We start from the raw sequence: 23,255 nt of genomic DNA, 5'->3' as shown, positions 1-23,255 counted from the left end.
TGGTGCTCAATTGTAGGTCAGTGAAAATGAGAAACATTTACATAGACCAACTTCTGACTCTATTTATATTTGTGACTTGCATAATTATTGTGTACATAAAGGGGTAATTGATCATTTGACTTTAACCAAGGTTTTCAATCATTTATCTATTAACCTCAGCTGGAAATCAGATTTGATTACTGTATGTTTGAGAAACGTTTAAAGGGCTGCTAAGATGCAGTTTAAGCACAAGTTCAGTCAGAAAAATCGTTTCTCTCCTGTCTGTTCCTCTGTGGTGAACACAAGCTAGTACAGATCTATTCGCTTTGTCACTTATGCTTTCTAAAAAGATATAATAATTCCATCATCAATTTCTATGTTACTTCTGTCACCCAATCATCTTTTTGCCCTATTTCTGCGAGTCCACAGCCCTCGTTATATCATCATAATTGTGTCACTCTAAACTTTCATTCCCTCTTTCATGCAACCCTCTTCCTCCCGATCAGTTCTTCATCTGGATTTACCATGTTATCTCCGCCGCCTCAGCCATCTCTAGCGTCTTGACTCTGGGGGCTCATACTCCTATCTCCTGTTCTTATCCAGGACTCTATTGCTGCGGATGTTGCTTCTCTTTAGACTCTAAATGTCAGCAAATGATTTCATGTGTGAATGCTGCTTTAGCATTCACATTACTGAGATCCCCTTTTCTGACAGTTTTGGCACCTAACTATTTCCATATCCTTTCAGCAATTAAAACCATTCAAATGCCAAAATATTTATCTCATTCAGGTGATGGGTGCTTACATACACTGTTTTCATAACTATCATGAATTCAGATATATTCAATATTTCCTTTAAATAATTTGATGGGATGGTGAAATTTCTTCAAACATGCTCAACTCCAAATGTATCTCCATCCACATGCTTTCAAATAGACATCATTCAAACATTAAAATGTTCACATGAGAGTGGCCTATTGAAAAAGATTTTTGAGAACAGTTTTGACAAAATTCCCACTAAAAGTTTGATGTCCAATTCAAACAGATTTGGAGATATAATGGGCCTCTCTGGGACAGAATGGTCAGAGCTAAAGTAGAGCAGTTAGCAACCAGAGTGGCAGAGGGTGCAAAAATTATCTTTAACCTGTCCTTGTTTCCCTCGTTTTATCACCATTTTACCACCACAGGAAAATGAATCCTCTTGCTCACAATGGAACTTTTTCAACCATCAGACTTAAAGTTCTTAAACTTCTGAATCACACATGTACCATCCAGCGCCCGACTGATGTCTACAAACTGAGAGCAGGAATTTGGCTGAAAAACAGACGTGAAATGTTTTTTAATTTGCTTCAATATCAAGATTTTTTTGTGCACACACACATGACACAAAAAGTTTTCAGCTAAGTCCTGTTGACCCTAATGTGGCAAAAATGTGTGAATAGACGTTATGGATTTTCTCTGAATTTAGGAAGTTTGAGACAAAGTACGAGTGCATTTTCAGTAGCATGAGTCACATAGAATGTTACCAGACTTACCATCAGTGTGGCAACCTACCTGACAAAAAGAACACACAGCAGCTGTTTGAACTGACTGTGTAGACACACACACACACACACGCACACACAATGACATTTATATAAAAAAAATCTTTCTGGTTTCGGTCTCCTGTTTTTAAAGGGATAGTTTGCCTGACATGAAGCTGTATGACATCCCATACTAGCAATATCATTTATGAACATTTTCTTACCCCCTGCTGCGCCTGTGAGCCGAGTTCCAGCCTCGTTTTGGTGTTGACGAAGGTAGACCGGCTAGTTGGCTGGGGCCCCAAAAATAAAGTGTTTTGCTTCTCAAAATAATATGCGTTCAAAAGAGTAATACATTTGCATCACAAAATCGTTGTGAAGGAAAAAGTCAGACCTCACAATCGCTTGGCGCTATTTTCTCACCCTTCGTATCACTGCGTGCAGCCACCTGCCGATAGCCGTGCCTGTTACAGTGTTTACTGCTCGGAAGCAGGCAGTGTTGTGCCAGTTCACAGCTTTTCTGAACTAGTTCAAGTTCAGTTCATACATGCTCAAAGTGAACAGTTCATGCTCAAAGTGAACAGTTCATGCTCAAAGTTCACAATTTTAATTCTGAACTAGTTCAAAGTTCAGTTCATTTTACTTTTTTCGTGAGATATTCAAATAAATACTTTTTTTAACACTACGAGCTAGAAATCACTATACGTTCTTTGAAACTGCTCATTGTAGACATTTGCTCATGACACTGCAATTGTGGATTTCTTACCAGGTGATGAAACTTGCAGCAGTACAGACAAGGCAGACCAGTTCTATACTTAGTGCAATGAAATCTACCAGCATTTAATTAAAAAAAGAATATATAATATGAAATGCCGTCGGGGTCTTGGTTTGCAAGAGTGTAAAATTCTTTTAAATGTTCATAAGGAGAATCGGTGTCTGTCTCCGTGCCATCACTTCCACTAGCCTTTTTTTTTTTTTAATTGCAGCGCGCTCTCTCTCCCTCTCTCTCTCTCTCTCGCTCTCTCGCTCCTCCAGCCCTCCGCGCTCTCATCGTTGCCTGCTACGCGGCGTTGTTATGCCTACCCCGCTCTGCTGCAATTCATAACGGGTAAAGTCGTGCGGAAGCCAGTATGTTATTCAACTATTCTCAGCCGGACACTACGTTGCCCGCAATGCATTGCGCACACAATGTCAAAACCATTTCTGTCTGGTGATACATGATTTAAGCGGCACCAGCGAGAATACAGGAGGGAGGAATTTCTCTCGTTACGTTTCAAAAGAGAAAACAGATGTCACTCAGTTTTCAATGGAAAACAAATTCCAACGTTCATTTACAGTGATGTCTGCCGTTCATGACACACAATGTGAACTAATTCACGTTCAAGTTCTTTATTAAAAAATGTGTTGCATTCAATTCAACGTTCACGAAAAAATGAGCGTGTTCAATGAACGCGTTCTTTTGAACTCGTTCACGCACAACACTGGAAGCAGGGGACTGCTCGGTCTGCACTTCAGTCTGCACAGTTTACACAGCCCGTAGTAACGAAGGTAGAGAGAAATTTGCGATTGTGAGGTCTGACTTTTTCTGGATGAACGATTTTGTGATGCGAATGTATTACTCTTTTGAACGCATATTGTTTTGAGAAGCAAAACGCTTTATTTTTGTGGCCCCAGCCAACTAGCCGGACTACCTTCATCAACGACAAAACGAGGCTGGAACTCGGCTCACAGTACACAGCAGGGGGTAAGAAAATGTTAATAAATAATATTGCTAGTACGGGATGTCATACAGCTTCATGTCAAAAGAGGCGAACTATCCCTTTACGCATTTAAAAACTCCTTTTGTCGTTTGCAAGATTGCAGGACATTCAGCATGCTCATACAATTCCATTCAGGCACTTCAATGGCTTCTTCAAAATTCCAAATTTTGAGCAAGCCATCATCATTCAACAAATTATCCAAATGATATCTCCTTGTTGAAATGTCATTCGTTTGAATTTATAGCCCTCTAAAAAACCTCCCACACCACCAATGCCACACTGAGGCCCTGAGCACTATTCTAAGACAGCCCTTCTGTTCATTCCTCAGAAGGATTTCAAGTGTCCGGGAAGTTCGGGTACAAGCCGTCCCTTGCTGGTTCTCTGTGGGAGGCAGCAGGGCCGTGAGCAAAGAGCGACCCCCGCTGACTCCCTAATCAAAAAAAAGAGTTGAGGTTCTGACGGGTTCTGCTAGCCACCTGGACCCCTGCTCATCTGTGCCTCTGTTTCTGCTATCCTGTAGCTGTGTGAGAGGGCATGAATTATTAACCCAGCTAAAATAAAAAGCTCTGCCTCATCCAGGCCTCCTGTAGCCATGAATAATGGAAGAGGTAGCTCAACTACAGGCATTTGGTGAGTCAAACAGTGGACTGTGATGGATGGGAAAGGGTCTACTGCGTCAACCCCCCCACCCCTTCACCTACCATCCACCTCACCTACCATCCACTTCAGGTCTACCACACCCTGAAACACAAAGCACGCATCCAGACAACCTCTATTAATCTCTAGAAGTGCTGCAGCTTGAGCCCTCCTGCCCTGATTCAGCACAAGCCACTTACCAATTTTGCTTCCTGGAGGGATTTTTGTCTGTTGTTTGCCTGTCTTTCTTCTGCCTTTGCATGCTTTTGTTTTGCTTTTTGAAGCAATATACAAGCCTGTTCAAAGGCGAGACCTGACACTATCTCACACTTAATGGTAAAACCTCGAGAAGAGATAGATACATGTGAGATGGATCCAACTTTAACCAGTGAATTCACTTGTGTATAATCACACTGTATTACAGAGGTGATAATTGTTTTCCATTTATAAAGCATTCATATGCTTCCATTTCTCACCAAAACCACCATGTGACAATAGAGAGTCTCGTGTTACTTTTCTTTATTATTATTCTTATTGAATACATATATAGAACTTTTCTCAGCAGAATTGAAACCGATCTTACCATCTTCAAAACAACATATCTGACACATTTTATCTGAGTCTTAAAATTTAGATGCATGTGGAATTATACATAAGATCCAAGCTGAAATAAGACTCATTGCACAAATAAATATGGCACATTAACATTAATTTTGACACTAAATATTACGTTTTGTAGTTAGAATCTGTCTTAAACAAGCTCATGTGTCAACTTGTGGTGAAAACCCCAAATTTATCTTAATGAATATTAATGAAAAAGCACCAAGTGACATAGTGCTGTATATTTTAAGCATTATTCACTTTTTCATCAATTTTAAACTTAATTGCCCATGAAGTGAGAAAGTTTGCCACTTTTAAACAACAGCACGTCTGAAAAACGAATCTTAAAAAATGTCTTCATGTCATAAAGGCAAAAGGCAGATGGACTAAAGTTGTAAGTTGTTTTCTTTCTTATTGTCAAAGCAACGTTTTTTTAGGTTGAGGTTCCTGCACCACTTTTATGTCTTTTTCAGGTGGGGCAGGACTAAGCTCGAAGGAGGCTTCAAACCTGCGAACTATGATCAAAGAGCCTGTATTCTAATGCAAGCCATGATTTTTTCCAAACCCTAACCAAGCAGTTTTTAATACTTATTCTTAACCAGGTGGTTTAAGTGCCTAGATCCAAACAATCAACAAGTTAAAGCAAAAGTAAAGATAGAGTAAAATGTCTAAATTCGCACACACACTTACACATGCTGATAAAAAAACTTTGATGACAGTTTCACAAAATACCACGAGACTGCATTGAACAAAAATAACCAACATATTGCACTGAATAAATATAAATATATGACATAAACAGGACCAATCGCAGGGATACATGAATCTCAGGTTAGTCTGTAAAAGCTGATTATGAAGCCAATGAAGACTTGACACTAAATGTGTTGATGTGTATATATATATATATAAAAAACTATGCATTATATTATATTATATATATTTATATATATATATATATATATATATATATATATATATATATATATATATATAAAAATCAAAAAGTTGCATTATATATTTACACATATGAAATCTAACATACATTACCATCTGCATCTGGTGAGTTTACATCTAAGATAATGCGATAGGCAGGTATACTGTGTCATTCTTCATCTATTGTTATCTGCTCTTGGCTTTAAAAAAAAACAGATTTTTAAACTGACTTCTTGTTTGATGTTCCCTTTGCTTAGTTCTTTTTAGAAAGAAACCATATTAATGTGAACAAGTCGGCCTGGTGAAGTACTTATGAGTGGACAGTGTCTTACCGATACAAAGTGCTGTTAGACTATCAGTCTCCCAACACTCAAGCTAAAATTAAAAACTTAATGTTTGTGATATAAAACAACTCAAACCTTGAAAAATGTCATAGCTGTCCACGACACAAAGAAATGACACTGACTCCCTGTAATTGGCCTCACCTGTAAAGGTGTAGGTAAAACCATATCTAGTTAGGGTTGTGGGAAAGTCCAGGATTCTTACAGATGGAGCCTGCAACGCTTGCTTTGGGGTTGAATTCCCTTCATTTTAACTTTAGTTACGATTTAAACAAAAGTGTTATAAACTCCCCAATAACAGTAAAAACTATTTGTTCCCTGCCCAGGTCAGATGTACATTTTTCCTGTCTGGCTGCTACCAGCTGCTGATCATCTGTGGGTGTTTTGGTCTTTACCCGAGTACCAAGGGGAATAACGACCAACAATCTCAGCTATAGTTGGAATAAATAACGCAGGCTCAAGAATGTTCTGTAACACCTTTGAATAAGCCGATACTCATCTATTGTGTGAGCAATTCTCAGTTGAACTGAGATTTAACTGGTTTGTCTCACCGGCTCCTGGATTGCTGACAAGCTGACCTACATGGTTCAACCCAATCAGCAGCTTAAGCAAAATACAATAATTGACTGTAGTTAGACTTCTGCTACAAACTGGGGCTGTAGCTTAATAGAGAGCTAAACTTAACTCACAGCCTCCCAGTGTTGTAAGCCAATCGCATCAAGACACACTTCACTGGCTCGCCTCTGAGTTACATCTTCCCCTCCTGCCTACTCTGCTCTGCACTCATCTGAAGTTAATAAAAAATCTTTCAGTGCTCTCTTTAGCTCTTGTTTCATTCTTTTACCCAGCCATCCTCCATTATTCGTGAGTCAATTTTGTTAAAGCTTTTATTTCAGGACATGAAACTGTGGTCATTTTGTACTCTTTGAAAACTAGTGAATCTTGTCAATCTGTTACTTTTGTGCAATATATTTTGAAGATTACACATGATTTCTCTACACATGGAGATATAATATTTCGGAATTTATCCCACCTTAGTTGTCTTAACTTTGTTTCCTGTACTGCAGCTCCATCCTTTGAGATCTGGCAGCACTTTACACTCTTCTCCATCCATGCAGGGATGCATCTGGCACCACCACTTCTGTGCAACTATTGATGCTGTGAGGAAAAGAAAAGATGAAAAAGAACAGAAAACACTACTGGAAGCAATTAACAGCATGCTGTTTGACAACAAGCCCTGTTGGCTTCCATCTACATCCTTGTGACTAAAGAAAGCATCTTGATCTCTGGCATCTGTGGAGACCTGTCAGTGATGCCCCTACGCGTTTCCAGGGCATGGGTCAATGTCAAGCTGGTGAATGTTGTGAGGAGGTGTGTTCAATGTGGGAGAGAGAAAACATGCAGTCAAGGTCTTATGCTACTTTCAAAAGGCCAAGAGGGAACATTTCTAGAGTGAGGGGAGAACTGTCAAAATCAAGGAAGCCCCTGTCAAAGCTGTTAGACTGAAAAGAGAAGATGGGGATCGATTCACCTGTGACTGAGGCCACTGCTGACATAATATTAAATGACCTGGCAATCTGTCTACTCTGCTGAACATGTCTGATGCAACCTCAACAGCAAACAAAAGGCTCAGTGAATGAATGGATGGGTGATTTGATTTTGAAAAACCTTAACATTGTATTTTTTTCATCTTTCAAGCAATCAAGCTTTCAGGCTCAAATGCTTGGTGAAGCAAGCACCAGAGGCTCAGTGACAGGTGTGACAGTCAGTCTCATATCATTACCACAACTATAATAGGAAGCCTGGCATACCATCTACACAAGATGGAGCTGCTCTTGTTGTTCCCGCCACCTGTCCAGGGAAGCAGGAGCATTTGACAGTCTGGGATCTCTCTTCGATCTTGTTCTTGTTGCAGCATCGGTGCGCTGCAATCACCTCACAGGTTCCTGCTTTCACATGAACTGGAAGCACAAACACAGACAGCGGTTAGAGTGTATTTTGTTTTAAAGTAGTCCAAATGTCACATTAAAACATTTAAAGCAGCATAGCATTATTTTTCTGTCTTTACTTTCCTATAATGACAAAAGTAATCAGCCCGAAGTCTACAGTTTCCAGCTAAATATTACACCTGGGCTGTGTATGGTCTTAGCGATTTGTTACTGAGATAGTCAGTCCCTACACTTACATTCACAGTTGAGTGTTGGACTCATGGTTAGAGTCTAACCTGGCCATACAATTGGACTACATTAGTCCTAGTAGATATGCTCAAGAGGGGAATCAAGTTATCGGTCTAACTATGTCAGGAGTAACGCCATGCACTGTGGGATCAAATGTTCAAGACTAAATATTTAAGGTCTGATTTTTTTTTTCTTAGCATATTCAACATATTCTTTTTCCTAACTTTTCCTAACTAACTGATGCTTCATGAGGAGCCCTTTGCATCAGTTTTCAATGCCCTGGGTACTGTTCCACAGCTACAGCCTGCCAGGTGTCCTTTTGCATCAGTAACTGAGGCTGTGGCGTTAATCCCAACTGCCGACAGCAAATGCTGCACATGGCATTCTACAGTGCTCACTTATTATGAGCTATTAGTAGGCACATTAACAAGTTTTCCATAAACATGACTTACATTCGACACCAATCTTGGGAAAGGTATTTTTCACTTCCTTCTTTTCATCATTTTGCTCATTAATTTGCTGTAATACTACTTGGTTAGACACTTAAAATGTTTTGTTAGGTTTAGCTCATTCAGAACGCTGCAGCCCGAGTTTTAACCAGAACAAAGAGATCAGATCACATCACCCCAGTTCTCAGATCTTTACATTAGCTCCCGGTCAGATACAGAATAGATTTTAAAGTTCTGCTGCTCATCTACAAATCACGGAATGGTTTAGGTCCAGAATACATGAATGACCTGCTAATAGAGTATAAACCCAGCAGAGCTCTGAGATCTGCTGACTCAGGTCAGATAGTGGAGCCCAGAGTTCAAACTAGACACGGTGAAGCAGCTTTTAGCTGTTATGCTGCACACAACTGGAACAAACTACCAGCAGAACTGAAATCAGCCCCAACTGTAAGCACTTTTAAATCCAGGTTAAAAACATTTCTCTTTCGGTGTACTTATGGTTGAGTTTATATTTTTCTTTTTCCCCTCTTCTTTGATTGCTTTAATTTTTATTCTATTTTTAATTTAAATTTTTTTTTTTTCTCTTTAAATTGCTTGTTTTTATGCTGCTTTATGCTGTTCTTTTAAATGCATTGTCTTTATGTAAAGCACATTGAGTTGCCTGTGGTATGAAATGCGCTATATAAATAAAGATGCCTTGCCTTGCCTTGCCTTGCCTTACATGGTACCCAGTGCAATGCTGTGTCTTAAAAATTTGTTTTTTTGTTCTTTAATGTCTTTGGCAGAGAAGAAATAACTATATTGTTGCAAATTACATATATCTTTTTCCCCTCTTTTCCAGTGTGTGTACTTAGCCAAACTAACCAGCTGAAGGTGGTAGCTTGATATTTATTCAACAGATATAAATGATATCAAATAAGCATATTTCCCAAAATGTCTCAATGTATTCCTTTGGGCCAGCTACACAAGCTTGCTTTAATCTGCTTGTAATGTGCAGGCAACCATCCAGATAATAAAATGTATCACTCATTTCTAATATGAATCTCCACCAACTGGTCATGTATTATGCAGAAATCCACAGAGGCTATGCAAACAGTACAGAGTCCACGGTGCTGAGAAAATGTTCAATGAAGATGATCATTGAGATTCTTGTTTATAAATCTGGCTTGACAAAAGGTCGAACACTGTTTCCTCAGTGGAGTGCTTCCACGTCTCCTGTGGCTCTCAGGGAAGCCTTGTTTTAAATGTGCAATCATAATGGCTATTTGAAATCCAGGACATCCCCCATGTGGAGGAACCCAGCTTTCAACCCCACTTCAGTCCAACCCACCCATTTATCCTTGACCAACATACTAAATCCACTGATCCTACACTCCAACCAAAGGACAACAAGAGAAGCTATGGTGCAGGCTTATGTAGTTTTTTACCTAACGCCAAGAACAAATATAATTCAAAAACTAAATCATCTTAATCTCTAAAATGACATATGTAAAACAAAGTTACATTAGCAATAACAACACAGGTTTCATCAGTTGAAGTAAACACAAATTTTCCTCTCTATTTTATAAAAATGACTTAGACTCATCACAGTTCTGAGCATCTTTGTGTATTTAAATGGAGAAAAAAAAAACGCTTTTGTGGGCAAGGGTAAAAACAGGTAAAAGTTTTGACATTCCTTTCAGAGAAACCTTAATTATGTGTGTAAAGATTTTCAATTTGGAACTTGACTTGAAAATAGATTGCAGAGAGCTTCCATCTTCCCATTAGCTAGCAATCCTGAAATCTCATCTACAACATTAAAAACATTTTGCTCCCAATCAATAAGGTGCTATTCACATTCCCACAAAAGGCAAGACAACAATTGCAAATTGAGTGCTTTTCATTGAGCAGAAACTTACTGATGCAAAAACAGGTCAGGCTCAGTGCCCTTGATGTGATTATCTTTAAGCCAGTAGCACGCCCCTCAGTCAAAGTTACTTTCAAAAGTTGGAATAGCTTGGATAGAATATTCAAACTTCATTTGAGAGATACATGCTCATGGACAATAGGCAATTACAAGAGGTGCAATGGACGGTAAAATTTGCTGTCAATCTGCAGAAAGTGCCTTAAGATATTAAATTGCCTATTATTACAAATCTCAAATCAAGATGGTAATATAGCGAGATAATATTTCTGCACAAACCAATGATATAAAGTAACTGAGTTAACCAATCTGTTAAATCTAGTCTGCTTGGACAACAATGTGCTTCATGTGTGTTTCTTTTTTGGTTTTGTTTGTTTTTTTCCTGCTGTATATAAGTCCATTGTGCCCAGAGATAAAAGCCCTGAAATAAAAAATAAAAAAAAGAAGGAAAGGAAACTACTACATGGGGCAAGGTCGGTTCTGGAGTGGGACTCTTAGGTCATTAAGCTGCAGAAAGTGGCTGGTTGGAGCCGTCTGTGTGAAGAGAACTGCTGATAAAAACTGGAGCTGTGAGGACAAGGTCGTGCACTCTGAGGCTGGACCCAGAAACACAGTGCAGCGTGGAGAGGGTGGGAGGTCAGAGAGCAGGGTGTGACGGTCAGCCCTAAGTTCCGTATGAGGAGAAACAACCATGAACTGGCTGACGAGTGTTGTTACAATAGGATATGGGGTGTGACTGATTCTGGATCCAGATAAGGTGTACTGACAAAATTGAGGTGATAATCTTTTAGTTTATAACACAAGGGTGCTTATTAATGATATTTTTTTATTTCCTTGAGCTGTTTGCGTATCATGAAAATACAACAACTTGACAGAATTTAATTAGAGTAAAACATGAACAGTAGGCAAGAAAATTATCTTCAAAGCAAGACATAGATATTTTCAAAAAAGAAAAAGCTTTTAAGAAATATAGCTGCAAGCAGCAATGTGGGGGTCCTAGCAGAATGGCACAATAGGGAAGGCTTGGGCCGCTCAGGAAGGCTTCGTGAGTCCATGCACCAAGTTTGGCATCGATACATCAATGCATCGCAGCGATACGGCCAAATGTCCCATTTGCGCTTCGGCATGGAGTTTGATTGGCTGCCGCGGTTACACGGTAGTGAAATAAAAAAATCCACATGATAACTTATGTGCGGCTTGGTCTGAAGATTCTATTTGCCAAGTTCCGTCGAGATTGGACACTCTCAGAGGCCTGAAATGCGTTTTGAAGGTTTTTGATTAAATTCAAAATGGCGGACATTCCAAGATGGCGCTGATGACGTCATGATGTGCTTTGACCTCGGCTTCATCCAGGGATTCCATTGGTACCTCATTTGTGACATTTAGACCAAGTTGTCCAAAGATATGGGCAAAAATGCATTTTGGCTACATATAGCGCCACCTATAGGCCAAACGTCACCAAACTTCTTGGGCCTCTTACCTTTGCAGTCTTGAGTCTGTGTTATAAGTTTGACGTCATAACATTAAATGGTTGCCAAGATATGACCTCACTTCCGGTTTGGGGGCGTCAACCTCGAGTTTGATTGGCTTTTATGGAAAAATGGAAGCCTAATTAAAAATTCCACACAATAACTTTTGTGCGGCTTGGTCTTAAGAGTCTATGTGCCAAGTTTCGTGATAATTGGACAATCTCTGTGACCTGAAATGCTTTTTTAAGCTTTTTGATAAAATTCAAAATGGCGGAAAATCTAAGTATACGCAAATTGACGTCATAGGGTGCGTTGGACTCGTCATGATCAAAGAATTCCAATGATGTCTTGTTTGTGAAATTTGGGCCAAGTATTCAAAAGTTATTAGGCTGAATGCACTTTGAACTTTGGCGTGTTGGTGGCGCTAGAGAGTAAGCTCTTGGGCCATGAAAATTCTTGAGTTTGTGATTGGCACTTGGCTAATTACGTGTGCCAAATTTCACAACTTTTTACCATAGCGTTCATGGGGCTGCCATAGACTTCAATTGCAGCGGAAACGGATTAATAATAATAATAATAATAATAATAATAGGAAAAGCTACTAACTCAATGGGTTCCTGCAGCTTCGCTGCTAGGACCCCCAATAACACTATATCACACCCTAAAAAGCTAGCCTTGAAATAATTAAATGTTTTTTAAATTGAAAGGGTTTGTTATTTATCAATTCTGTATTTTCATTACAATAATACATACAGAATATTATATTTTATATATATATATATATATATATATATAAATAATACTTATTGAATATGATTATAATTAATAATAACAGATAAGGAACAAATAATGTGCCATCCAAGAAAGGAAGATCAGTCACAACAGAATCCATGTTGCCAAGCTATAAGCGATCAGTCTGTGGTTTAAACACAGAACTTTGGACCAATTTGCTTCCTGAACTAGCCGCTGTGATGGGTTTTAGGTGTAATGCAAAAATCAATTGTTAAGCATATTCAATCAGTTCCAGTTTGTTTTGTTTTGGCCTTATGTTGGTAACTACGGTCTTCCGTGCAACAGTTTAACTCATTTTAAGGAATCCTTAAGTATAAGGTCAAAGAAAGGAGGAAACCTTTAATACGTTTTAAGGGAATGGTAAGAACAACATTTAAGGGTGTTTTATTTAAGGGAATCCCTAACTCATACTAAAAGGAAAATCTTAAGGGGCTATTTTGCAACTGGCTCCAGGTTTTATAACCTCATCCATACTGAGTGTGAGATTTGAAAAGTGTAACACATACATGCAGAAGAAAGGCTGACTGTTATCTGCTCTGTGATTGAATGTACAGGTAGCAGCATAAATGGCTCATAAGCTCTATGATCAATACATTTCTATTAAAGCACTTAGAACTGCCATCAGGTTCAATCACGAGACACCAACAACAGCGGGTGGGAGAGATGAGAGACAAAGAGAGGTGAAAGGACAGAGCCCACTAATGAGAACTGGCACAACGCCCAACCCCTCAGCAAATCAATACCACTCTGAGTCAAAGCAATCTGGCCCACAATCATATTCATTGATCCCTGATTGATAAATACCAATGTGTAGCTACAACCCCTGCAGAGGTAGAAAGGAATAAACAGGAAAACTCTGCGCCCCTCTTAAAACGTTTCCTGCACACTCAAACATGAGGCACTTAGGTTTGGATTGGGACTGTGCAGTAAAACAGGAAATCTGAATCTAAACATATTTCAGGTAATAATAAAGAACATTTAATTATTTTTTTTTTTTAAATTTTGTTAATAAATTATCATCTATCATGACCATTAGTGTTTGTATTATCTACATTATAATCAAGGGACATAAGTTGAACTGTACAGACATAAACTAACACAGTCCTGTCATATTTTTATGACAAGTAAATAAATATTCTGTTCACTCATGTTTGATGTAAAAGTCCTTCAAGCTATTTGAGACCAAAACCAAGCGATATAATATAATAAATATAATATAATAAATGTGTAAAAAAAATATTTTAAAGCAACATTAGAGAAGTCTGTAAACCTTAACCTATGTGCTCCCTACTAGTTTTGAAGTACAACAACTTTTGTTATGCACATTCCTGGACTTGAAACGACCCTCAACAGCCCAGCAGCAGATACACTGCAGTTTACGACTTTGGTTTCCACCACACAGTTCTGCTTTATGGTCGCTTGACTTGCTTGACACTTTTGTGGGCTTTTGATGGCGTCTTTGTTGCCTCTTCAACATGACACCAAATTCATGTGTAAAGCTGTACATTTTCAGGGCTCACACAGAAAATTGTTTTTAATGGCAGTGGTGTTACAGTCCACAACAGTGATCTGTGAATTTGCCAAAGGAAATTGTTGAACAGATCACTGTTCTCTGAAAGAGAAAGATGAGGTAGAGTCATATCCTGAGCAATTCTTGACCAGCGGTCAATCATATTTTGCCTAATATAATCATTTTATGACAAAAACTTATTTCAAAGCACTTTGCACAAGTTTGTATTGAACAACTAAAAGCCCCGGAACACCTCACCGGGGAGGCGTCCAGGAGGCATTCTCACTAGATGCCCGAGCCACCTCATCTGACTCCTCTCGATGCGGAGGAGCAGCGGTTCTACTCCGAGCCCCTCCCGGATGACCGAGCTTCTCACCCTATCTCTAAGAGAGTATAAACCAGTAATTACTGCCGAGGAATCGGCCAATTGGATTTGAAAGCATTTTTTTAAAAAGAATACTCCTCTAATGCAAAAAAGAAGAGCTGATGGATGCAGTCTTCTTTCAGTTATTCTACCTGTATCTTTTGAAACTGCCTTTGACTTCATATGGTGTTTCATGCAGGCATTCACAAACATAACATTCCCCAAAAACTTGCTCATTAGTACAGAGGCAGAGTTACAGGAAACAGGACAATCAAAGATGACTAGGTTAAGGAGGTTATTTTTTCAACTGTGAAGCTGAAAGACGCATTCACCTACATTTAACATGAGTGCAGAGACCTATATGGATTAAAATTTACATCTGAATGTAAATTCAAGGTTAGTCTGACATTAAGTTTGCTAGTGTTGCAATCTGCTTCATATTTTCACATCGATGGGCTACACATAGGAATTTGCCCTAATACTCAAAAATAAATCAGGTCCCACAACAGTAAGCCCTTGTGAAATTTCACTGGAGGCTTAGCCTTATGGGACAGAGCCGTACTTTCAGCTCTGCACTGAAACCTGTTGCTAGTCACTAGGTTAAGTGCTCTCCTGTTGTCCTTATCACAGAACTGATCGTATGGGTTAGAACTAAACCACAGGTTGCTTTCAGCCTCTACAGCAATAAAACAATTGATCTAACATGCAGGTAGGGAGGCAACAACAACAACAACACACTGTTCCAGCTGTCAGCTGCATGACTTGCTGTATCAACATCACCTGGCCAGCCAAGCACAGCATACAGTAATAGAAGCACAACAGGGGATACATGAAAAACAGAAGCATGCTGTTCATTTTAATGCTGACAGAGAGACTTCACTGGCTGCAACAACCCAGAATCAAAAATATGTCTAGTGCCAAGACTGATGCTGAGGTTGTTCCATTCGTCATAGTGTCACTGAAGAGCTATTCCGTTGAAAAAAAAAAATTCCATCTCAAACAGAAATCTTACTAATCTGGCACTGAGGTAAAAAGATCAATCAGTTCCTAAGATGGTGAAATTTTCTTTGGGCTTGGTTTTTTTAAACTTCTTTAAAGAAAACTGCTAAATTTAAAAACATTTTAAAAAATGTTGGATATGGACTAGAACTAAAATATACTAAGAGACATTATCTAACACATTGTCCTTACTTTTAGATAAGGAGAGTGGCTTAATGAGACAACAGTAAATGTCTCTGAACATGCAATTAAAAGCGCAAGAACCACTTTAAAAAAGCAACTCACATTGAGTTAAAGTTATAAAACATCATTCACCGTGCCGTTTACAATCCATGTGCATTTGATGTTAGATCTGCAAACTTTTTTTAAATTACCAAGAGATGGATGTATGAGTAGTTGTCACTTCAGAGGTAAAACCTGTGAAATCAATTAACAAATTGAACACCAAGAAAGTTTCAACAAGCAAAGTAAATGTGCTCATCTGACTTTTGTCTCCCAAAGTGTAACAGTATGTCTGCATTGTATGTTAGCTACAGTAGTCTTCTTGGTTTGATTTCAGCTAAGAAACTGTTTGTTTGATTGGTGAAAAACATCTCCATCCTTTCATGTTTTATTCGGCCATATAAGAAAATCTTATTTCAAGTAGAAGCCCTGCATGAAAATTCATTAAAAGCATGCAAGTCTTAGCAGTGAAATACAGGAATTTAAGAAAAATACTGATTTGATCCCTAGAACATAGAATTATCAATAAAAAAAATAATGTAGCTGTTGCGGGTGCAGCTGGTTTAATCTACTTTTTATACTGTTACACCAGAATCTCCTATCCTAGCACTTACCCTGTACTTTCATATCCCTCTACTGCACTTTGTCTTTCTTTGCCTCCCTCTATGTCTGAACTCTATCGCTATACTGTCACCCTGTCACCTCTGACAGAGTCTGATTTGTGGTTTCCTTCTATGAAGATAGAAGGATAATTTGTTAGCTTTGATATTAGCTCTAATGTTATATATTTTTAAATTGTAAGTCGCTTTGGATAAAAGCCTCTGCTAAATGCATAAACACAAATTAGAGACAACAGATAAACCTGAGAGATTATGAGTTGATTAAAGAAGGAGGAAAGAAAAACAACACATTTTAGACTCACAAATCTGTTTTCAGTTAAGATTATTTTTTCTCAGTTTCTAGTTTTTTTGTCAAAGAATTTAAGCATGTATTTAAATAAAACTGTGTATTGTTAGATTTCTTTATGTATCAGTATTATTATTATTGTTCAGTTGAATTTATGTCAAATCAAATGTTTTTTCTTGTTGACATGAACAGATGTATCCAGTTGACATGAAACAAACTGCTTTATCCACCAAGGCATGATGCAACAAGTTCAGCTTTCCGCAGGCGTTCACAGAAGAGCGACAGACAGCAAAATATTTAAAGGTGTATTTTCTGATTCAATCCCGCCCCATTCAGTGAGCTGCCAGTCAGCCCTTTTCTGTCGACAAATGCAGATCAAAACACTAAAAACAGAGTCACATCCTGCCGACAGGGCCTGACCACAGAAACAGCAGCAGCCATAAAAACATCCTCATATCACTCTCTCCTCTGGCTCCTGTACACAACACACACTCAAGGTTTTGAGGTGTGTGTGTGTGTTCTATGGAGTGTAGTGGATAGGACCACCTAGGTGGTCCCATTTACTGCACTCTGCAGCCTTCAGTTTTAATCTGTTGCATACTTATCATACAGTTGCTGTGTTGTCCTGTGGTTTCAAACCATCCACATCCAGAGTTATGTTGTATGTACCTGCTGTTGTTCCTGTTTGTGTTTTTTTCTCTCTGTTTGTCTTCCTGCAGGTGCTCCTGATGATTCTCCACCCAGTTTCCCCACAGAGGCCGTAGGATGTTTTCTGTTTAGTTTCTACATGTGTAGTTGTCTGGTTTTGTTCTCCTATAATTTCTTTCTATCTCAGTCTTGTTTCCCTTTCTTCGCTCTGCCTTTTTCTCTGTCCCCCCATCAGATTCAGCATTATTATGTAAACAATATTGTCACAAAAATAAATAAATAAATAAGCTGTACTTGGGAATCAAGTCTTACAATCGCTTCCCTTGGCAAAGCAAATGTGTTTGGCATAACACGGTATTTAGATTGCAATTCTGCTGCCATAATGCTGTACAGGGGCAGAGGTTATAGGATACCCAACAGAGACATATGAATTAACAATGATTCAAATCATCCTGTTAGCTCAAGATGCCTATAAACCTCTACATGCTGAACACAACTTACTGCAGCATATTTTCCAGGTAGAACAGAGCGTATGAAGGACTGCAGCTGCCAGCTTCACACAGCCAAAACACTCATTAAAAGGAGCCATGAGTGAACTTAAAAGGTAGATCCAAGTGAAACATTTCAAATGGCCACATTAAAGAAAATCTGCTAATGTGGAAGGAAAGACTCCTGAGACATACTGAGATACTGGTTTATGAAACATTTACTCCACTTGCCTGGTGAGAGAAACACATTTATCTCTTATAAAGCCAGTGTTTAATTGGATTACCATATTCTGAAAAGACTCATTTATTTCCAGCTTTAAACCTACTGAGCTGACAATCGGACCCAGCAGGATCCAAGAGATGCACTTACATCTAAGAGACAGAATTGGGAGTTTAAAAAATGTAGATTTTAATCACCCTGAGTGTTGTTCTCATGTATTAGACCATAATTAATATAGAATGATGTAATATTTGGACATTTAGCTCTTTGCCTTGATTGTAGAGATGAACTTTGGCCGACCAAGGTAGGAATTCTGTCGGGAACAATCGTATCAATTCTCCAGCAGCTTTCCAAATAATGGAAAAAGAAAGAAAGAAAAACATTGTGAATGATGTCAGAAATATCATTCAGTTCTCCAGTATCACTTTTTTTTCAGCAAGGGTAACTTAAGCTTATTATTTTCATTCATTTATCTATTTTGCTGTGAGCAGTTTTTTGGCTCACCCTTCTGGTCAGCATTACTTCCAGTCAGCAAAGACAGTAATATAACCTCTTTGCTCAACCTGACTGACATCAAAAAGCAGAGAGACAAAGAAAGCATCTCACTTTGGGAAACAGTGGCGACAGATACTTCAGTTACTGAAGCGCAAAAAATATATATATAAAATTTAAAAAAATAGTAAATATTGATCTTAAATGCACCAGGTTAACAGATATTACACACAATAAATGTTGATGAACATTGCTGTGTCAGTGTTGCGTTTGCTGCGCTGCAACTGTCTGAAGTGACAAAAAAAATCAGCTACTGCAAGTTTTAATTAAACAGAAGTCAACGACTAAAAGAAGCCAAGGTCATTCAAACTTAATGTCAACTTAAATTATAGGGAATGTTAGAAATCTCTGTCACTGAGTCAACAAAAAATTACCAACCAATGTAAATGTGGGTTTATTAAAGCAGATTATCTGTAATCATATTCAGTCATAATCAAAGATGGGTGTTTGAGGTCATTTCTCAAAACCATGCAACAATTCGTGATGACAACCTTTTGAGGATATGTAAACCATGCAGTTGTTATTTCAAAATTGGACAATTTTAATGCTGCAGCCAGAGTTCTGATGAGAACCATCCAGAGAGATCATGTTTATCCAGTCTTAGCTTCTCTTTTATGGAGTTTATTTTGTGTCAATAAGTTTAAAGAAGACTTTTATAAGAGCAAGCAAAATATATCAATTCAAAAACTAAATTTAAAAAAGTCAAACAAAAAAAACAAATTCAAACAAAAAATACATGACTGCAATAAAAAAAAACTGAAATCGTGTAAAATATTTGCCTTCGCCTCCTTCTCAGTTTTGTTTGTTGTCGTTTTCTTTGATTACGTCTCCAGCTTTCTCGTTTGCGCTCCCTGACTTTTTGTTTGCGGTTTTGACACAAACGTGCCTGGTGGGTGGGCTTTCGACGGGGGCATGCCTATTGGCTTATTTGTGTTTGACGGACAGCTAAGCAAGTGTACGAAGCAGCTCTGGCCACAGCAGCTACTCTGCTTCTGATTGGTTCAAAAAACGCCAACAACGGCGCAATGGAATACGATCTCTGAAGAATGGCATAATGTCTTGAGCCAATACGGAAGTAGCATAATGATAATGTGGTTCTCAGAGAAAATGTTTGGGATAGATTGTTGATTGGCTCTATTAGTACTGATGCAGTGAGGCCCCTTTTAAACAACCCATAAATGAAACATCACATTTAAATTCTTCCAAGTATTTAGAACATTTAAACAAGCTGTCTATACCTCTTAGATTTGGGAGGGATGACAAATTAATGATTTTGCCAGATGCTATAAAAGTGAGGTCAAAAACATTATCTAGTTTGAAACGTCATCTGAGTTTCCCTTTTTTTAAAACTCAAATATTGTAAAATGGTTAATAAGATGCAGTTTTGTGCGTGAACGAGTTCAAAAGAACGCGTTCATTGAACACGCTCATTTTTTCGTGAACGTTGAACTGAACGCAACACATTTTTTAATAAAGAACTTGAACGTGAATTAGTTCACATTGTGTGTCATGAACAGCAGACATCACTGTAAATGAACGTTGGAATTTGTTTTCCATTGAAAACTGAGTGACATCTGTTTTCTCTTTTGAAACGCAACGAGAGAAATTCCTCCCTCCTGTATTCTCGCTGGTGCCGCTTAAATCATGTATCACCAGACAGAAATGGTTTTGACATTGTGTGCGCAATGCATTGCGGGCAACGTAGTGTCCGGCTGAGAATAGTTGAATAACATACTGGCTTCCGCACGACTTTACCCGTCATGAATTGCAGCAGAGCGGGGTAGGCATAAAGGGCAAATTATACTTCTGCAACTGCGCACATCAATTGTCGCTTGAGTCTGGTCGCGAACCAGTTTTGCTGTTATGCATCTGCGCCCTCGGTCTGGAATTTCTAGGGACGCACAGCAGTTTCCCCCCAAAAGTATTCGAGAACTCGCGAGAATTTCGGTGGGCGGTGACGAGAAGTGTTTATCTTTCAAAACAACAATGGCGTGTATGCAAGATATGGATCTGGAATTGCTCGACATCGAAGAAGAACAGCTTCTTTTATTGGAGTTGGCGAAAATGCAAAGGAGGAAGCGTAGGTGGTCACACAGACAACCGGAAAGGCATACCAAGGACCAATCACAGCTGCTTTTTGTCTGCGCACTTCCGCTTGAGCTCTGCGTGGGTTTGCGTCCGTCCGACGTGTAGTCAGGATTTTTTTGAGTTGCGCGACGACGGGTGCAGACCCTCTGCGCGGAGGGCGTGGGGCGAGACAGATTTGACGGTTGCAGAGGCTATGCGTCGAAAGCATAAACCGCCCTTAACAACGCCGCGTAGCAGGCAACGACGAGAGCACGGAGGGCTGGAGGAGCGAGCGAGCGAGCGAGAGAGAGAGAGAGAGCGCGCTGCAATTTTAAAAAAAAAGGCTAGTGGAAGTGATGGCACGGAGACAGACACCGATTCTCCTTATGAACATTTAAAACAATTTTACACTCTTGCAAACCAAGACCCCGACGGCATTTCATATTATATATTCTTTTTTTAATTAAATGCTGGTAGATTTCATTGCACTAAGTATAGAACTGGTCTGCCTTGTCTGTACTGCTGCAAGTTTCATCACCTGGTAAGAAACCCACAATTGCAGTGTCATGAGCAAATGTCTACAATGAGCAGTTTCAAAGAACATATAGTGATTTCTAGCTCGTAGTGTGAAAAAAAGTATTTATTTGAATATCTCACGAAAAAAGTAAAATGAACTGAACTTTGAACTAGTTCAGAATTAAAATTGTGAACTTTGAACATGAACTGTTCACTTTGAGCATGTATGAACTGAACTTGAACTAGTTCAGAAAAGCTGTGAACTGGCACAACACTGATAAGATGTTACCAAAGCAAAAATATGAAAACGATTCCCATTCTGGCAAACACTAGACTTTCCCCAAATGCAGTAGTGTACATTAAGTAGATAATCCCGAGAGAGCAAACTAAACCTACACCATAAACCATTTCCAATATTATAATAATAAGTACTGCTTGTTTATCAGTCTTTGTTCTCACTGACAAGTTTCCTTGTAAAAACAAGCAGAATATTCTTTTTCCATTTCCACCTGTCCTTTCAGAGTACCAGTTTTACAGAGAAAGAATACGAAAACAGATGATTGGGCTCTTACACTCCCAGGGTGTATGCTTTAGTGGTTTAGATGAGGTCCGTGTCAGTACCATTCATCTGGCTGCCACAGCGTAAGAGCCCACCACTGACTGATCAATTGGAGTCCCTCAAGGAATCATACAGCCTTATAAGTGAAAGGCTACTGAAGTTATTAAATCTAGGGACCGCAGCGGTGGCAGAGGAAGCAAGAAAGACAGACATATATACAGATGCAAAGCTTTCTATAAAGAAACCATTTGTCTGGACAGTTTTCCACTCTTCAGACAGTCAGAGAAAATGTAATAAAAGATGTAAGAGACCCATTCAAGTCTTCTTCTCATCTCATATGTGATTTTCAGTGTATGATACTGTGTGCTAATCATCTAGTCTTAACATTGCAGGATGCAATATAAAGCATTTTTGTGTATGTTGCTTTCCTGACATCATACAAGAATGCTTTCAAACTAGAATTCAAATAGTTGGGTATTTTAGTCCCAACACTGACTACTATTCAATGTTAGAACTAGAAATATTTACAGCTCTTGACAATTCTAGTTTTTATTTTGAAATGTTTTGGTTTTTAAGAACAAAGTTCTTTTTTCAACAAATGAATAAAAGGGCTGCTTCAGGCCTAACAAGAGTTAGCATTTATATACAGAGCAGAAGGAGGCCAAGGACTGAGCCCAGTTGAAAATGGTCAACCCTGCCCAGAGTGATGGGCAGCAACAGTTGCTCCCCTAAGATCATTGCCAATGTCTTCCCTTCTTTTCATTGTCTTAACACACACCAGCAAACTGACAAAAATGTATTTTGATTAGCTGCACCTGGCTGCTATTTACCCCTTAATTTTTATGAAAGCAGTAGGGGGGGACTTATTTTTTTTCACACACTACTTTTGCAAATTGGCTTAGCTTTTGCTTTTAAAAAGATGAGACTGTGAGACATGTCATGGGGTGGTGTTCATCTGAGGATGTTTATATATATTTTAAGACCTGGTAAGGATCAGATCCTTTTAAGTTTTGTCCTGATAAATAAAACCATTGAACTGAAAGGAGGGTGAGCTTCCTTTTTTTCCACATGACTGTATTTCAGATTTAAGTCTGGGTTTTATCTCTGCTGACAGTTTAATGAGTGACTTAAATGTAAAATTGTGATAGTTATGGTGAAGATCACTTTGCATATGTATCAGTTAAAGGGCGGATTATAGTTCTGCGTCTATCGTCTTGACGTGTTGCTTTGCTCTGGTCGCGAACCACTTTTCATGTTATGGTTCTGCAACCTCGGTCTGGAATTTCTCGGGACGCACAGCAGTTTCCCCTCGCGAGAATTTCGGTGGGCGGTGACGAGAACTTCTTTCAAAAAAAAAAAAAAGTGTATGCAAGATATGGATCTGGAGTTGCTCGACATCGAAGAAGAACAGCTTCTTTTATTGGAGTTGGCGAAAATGCAAAGGAGGAAGCCACACAGACAACCGGAAAGGCACACCAAGGACCAATCACAGCCGCTTTTGTCTGCGCACTTCCGTTGGTGGTCTGCGTGCGTCTGTCGCGTAGTCAGGATTTTTCTGAGGTGCACGTCAACGCGCGCAGAGCCTCTGCGTGGGGGAGTGGTCAAGATTTTGACGCTCGCAGAGGCTCTGCGTCCGAGCGTCA

General features: G+C 39.0%; 1 protein-coding gene across 1 annotated transcript in view; it reads right to left on the bottom strand.

Annotated features, from left to right (window-relative positions):
- tafa3a (TAFA chemokine like family member 3a) overlaps window positions 1-23,255 on the bottom strand; it is a 127,191-nt gene that overhangs the window by 9,552 nt on the left and 94,384 nt on the right. Inside the window, exons 3-4 of the mRNA XM_075462220.1 lie at window positions 7,583-7,732; window positions 6,805-6,929 (exon numbers count right to left, since the gene is read on the bottom strand). Coding sequence (XP_075318335.1) covers window positions 6,805-6,929; window positions 7,583-7,732 — 275 coding nt within the window. The remainder of the gene's footprint in view (window positions 1-6,804; window positions 6,930-7,582; window positions 7,733-23,255) is intronic.

This window comes from Odontesthes bonariensis, chromosome 3, assembly GCF_027942865.1.
Source record: "Odontesthes bonariensis isolate fOdoBon6 chromosome 3, fOdoBon6.hap1, whole genome shotgun sequence".
NCBI lineage: Eukaryota > Metazoa > Chordata > Actinopteri > Atheriniformes > Atherinopsidae > Odontesthes > Odontesthes bonariensis.
This window is presented reverse-complemented; position numbering and strand designations above follow the sequence as displayed.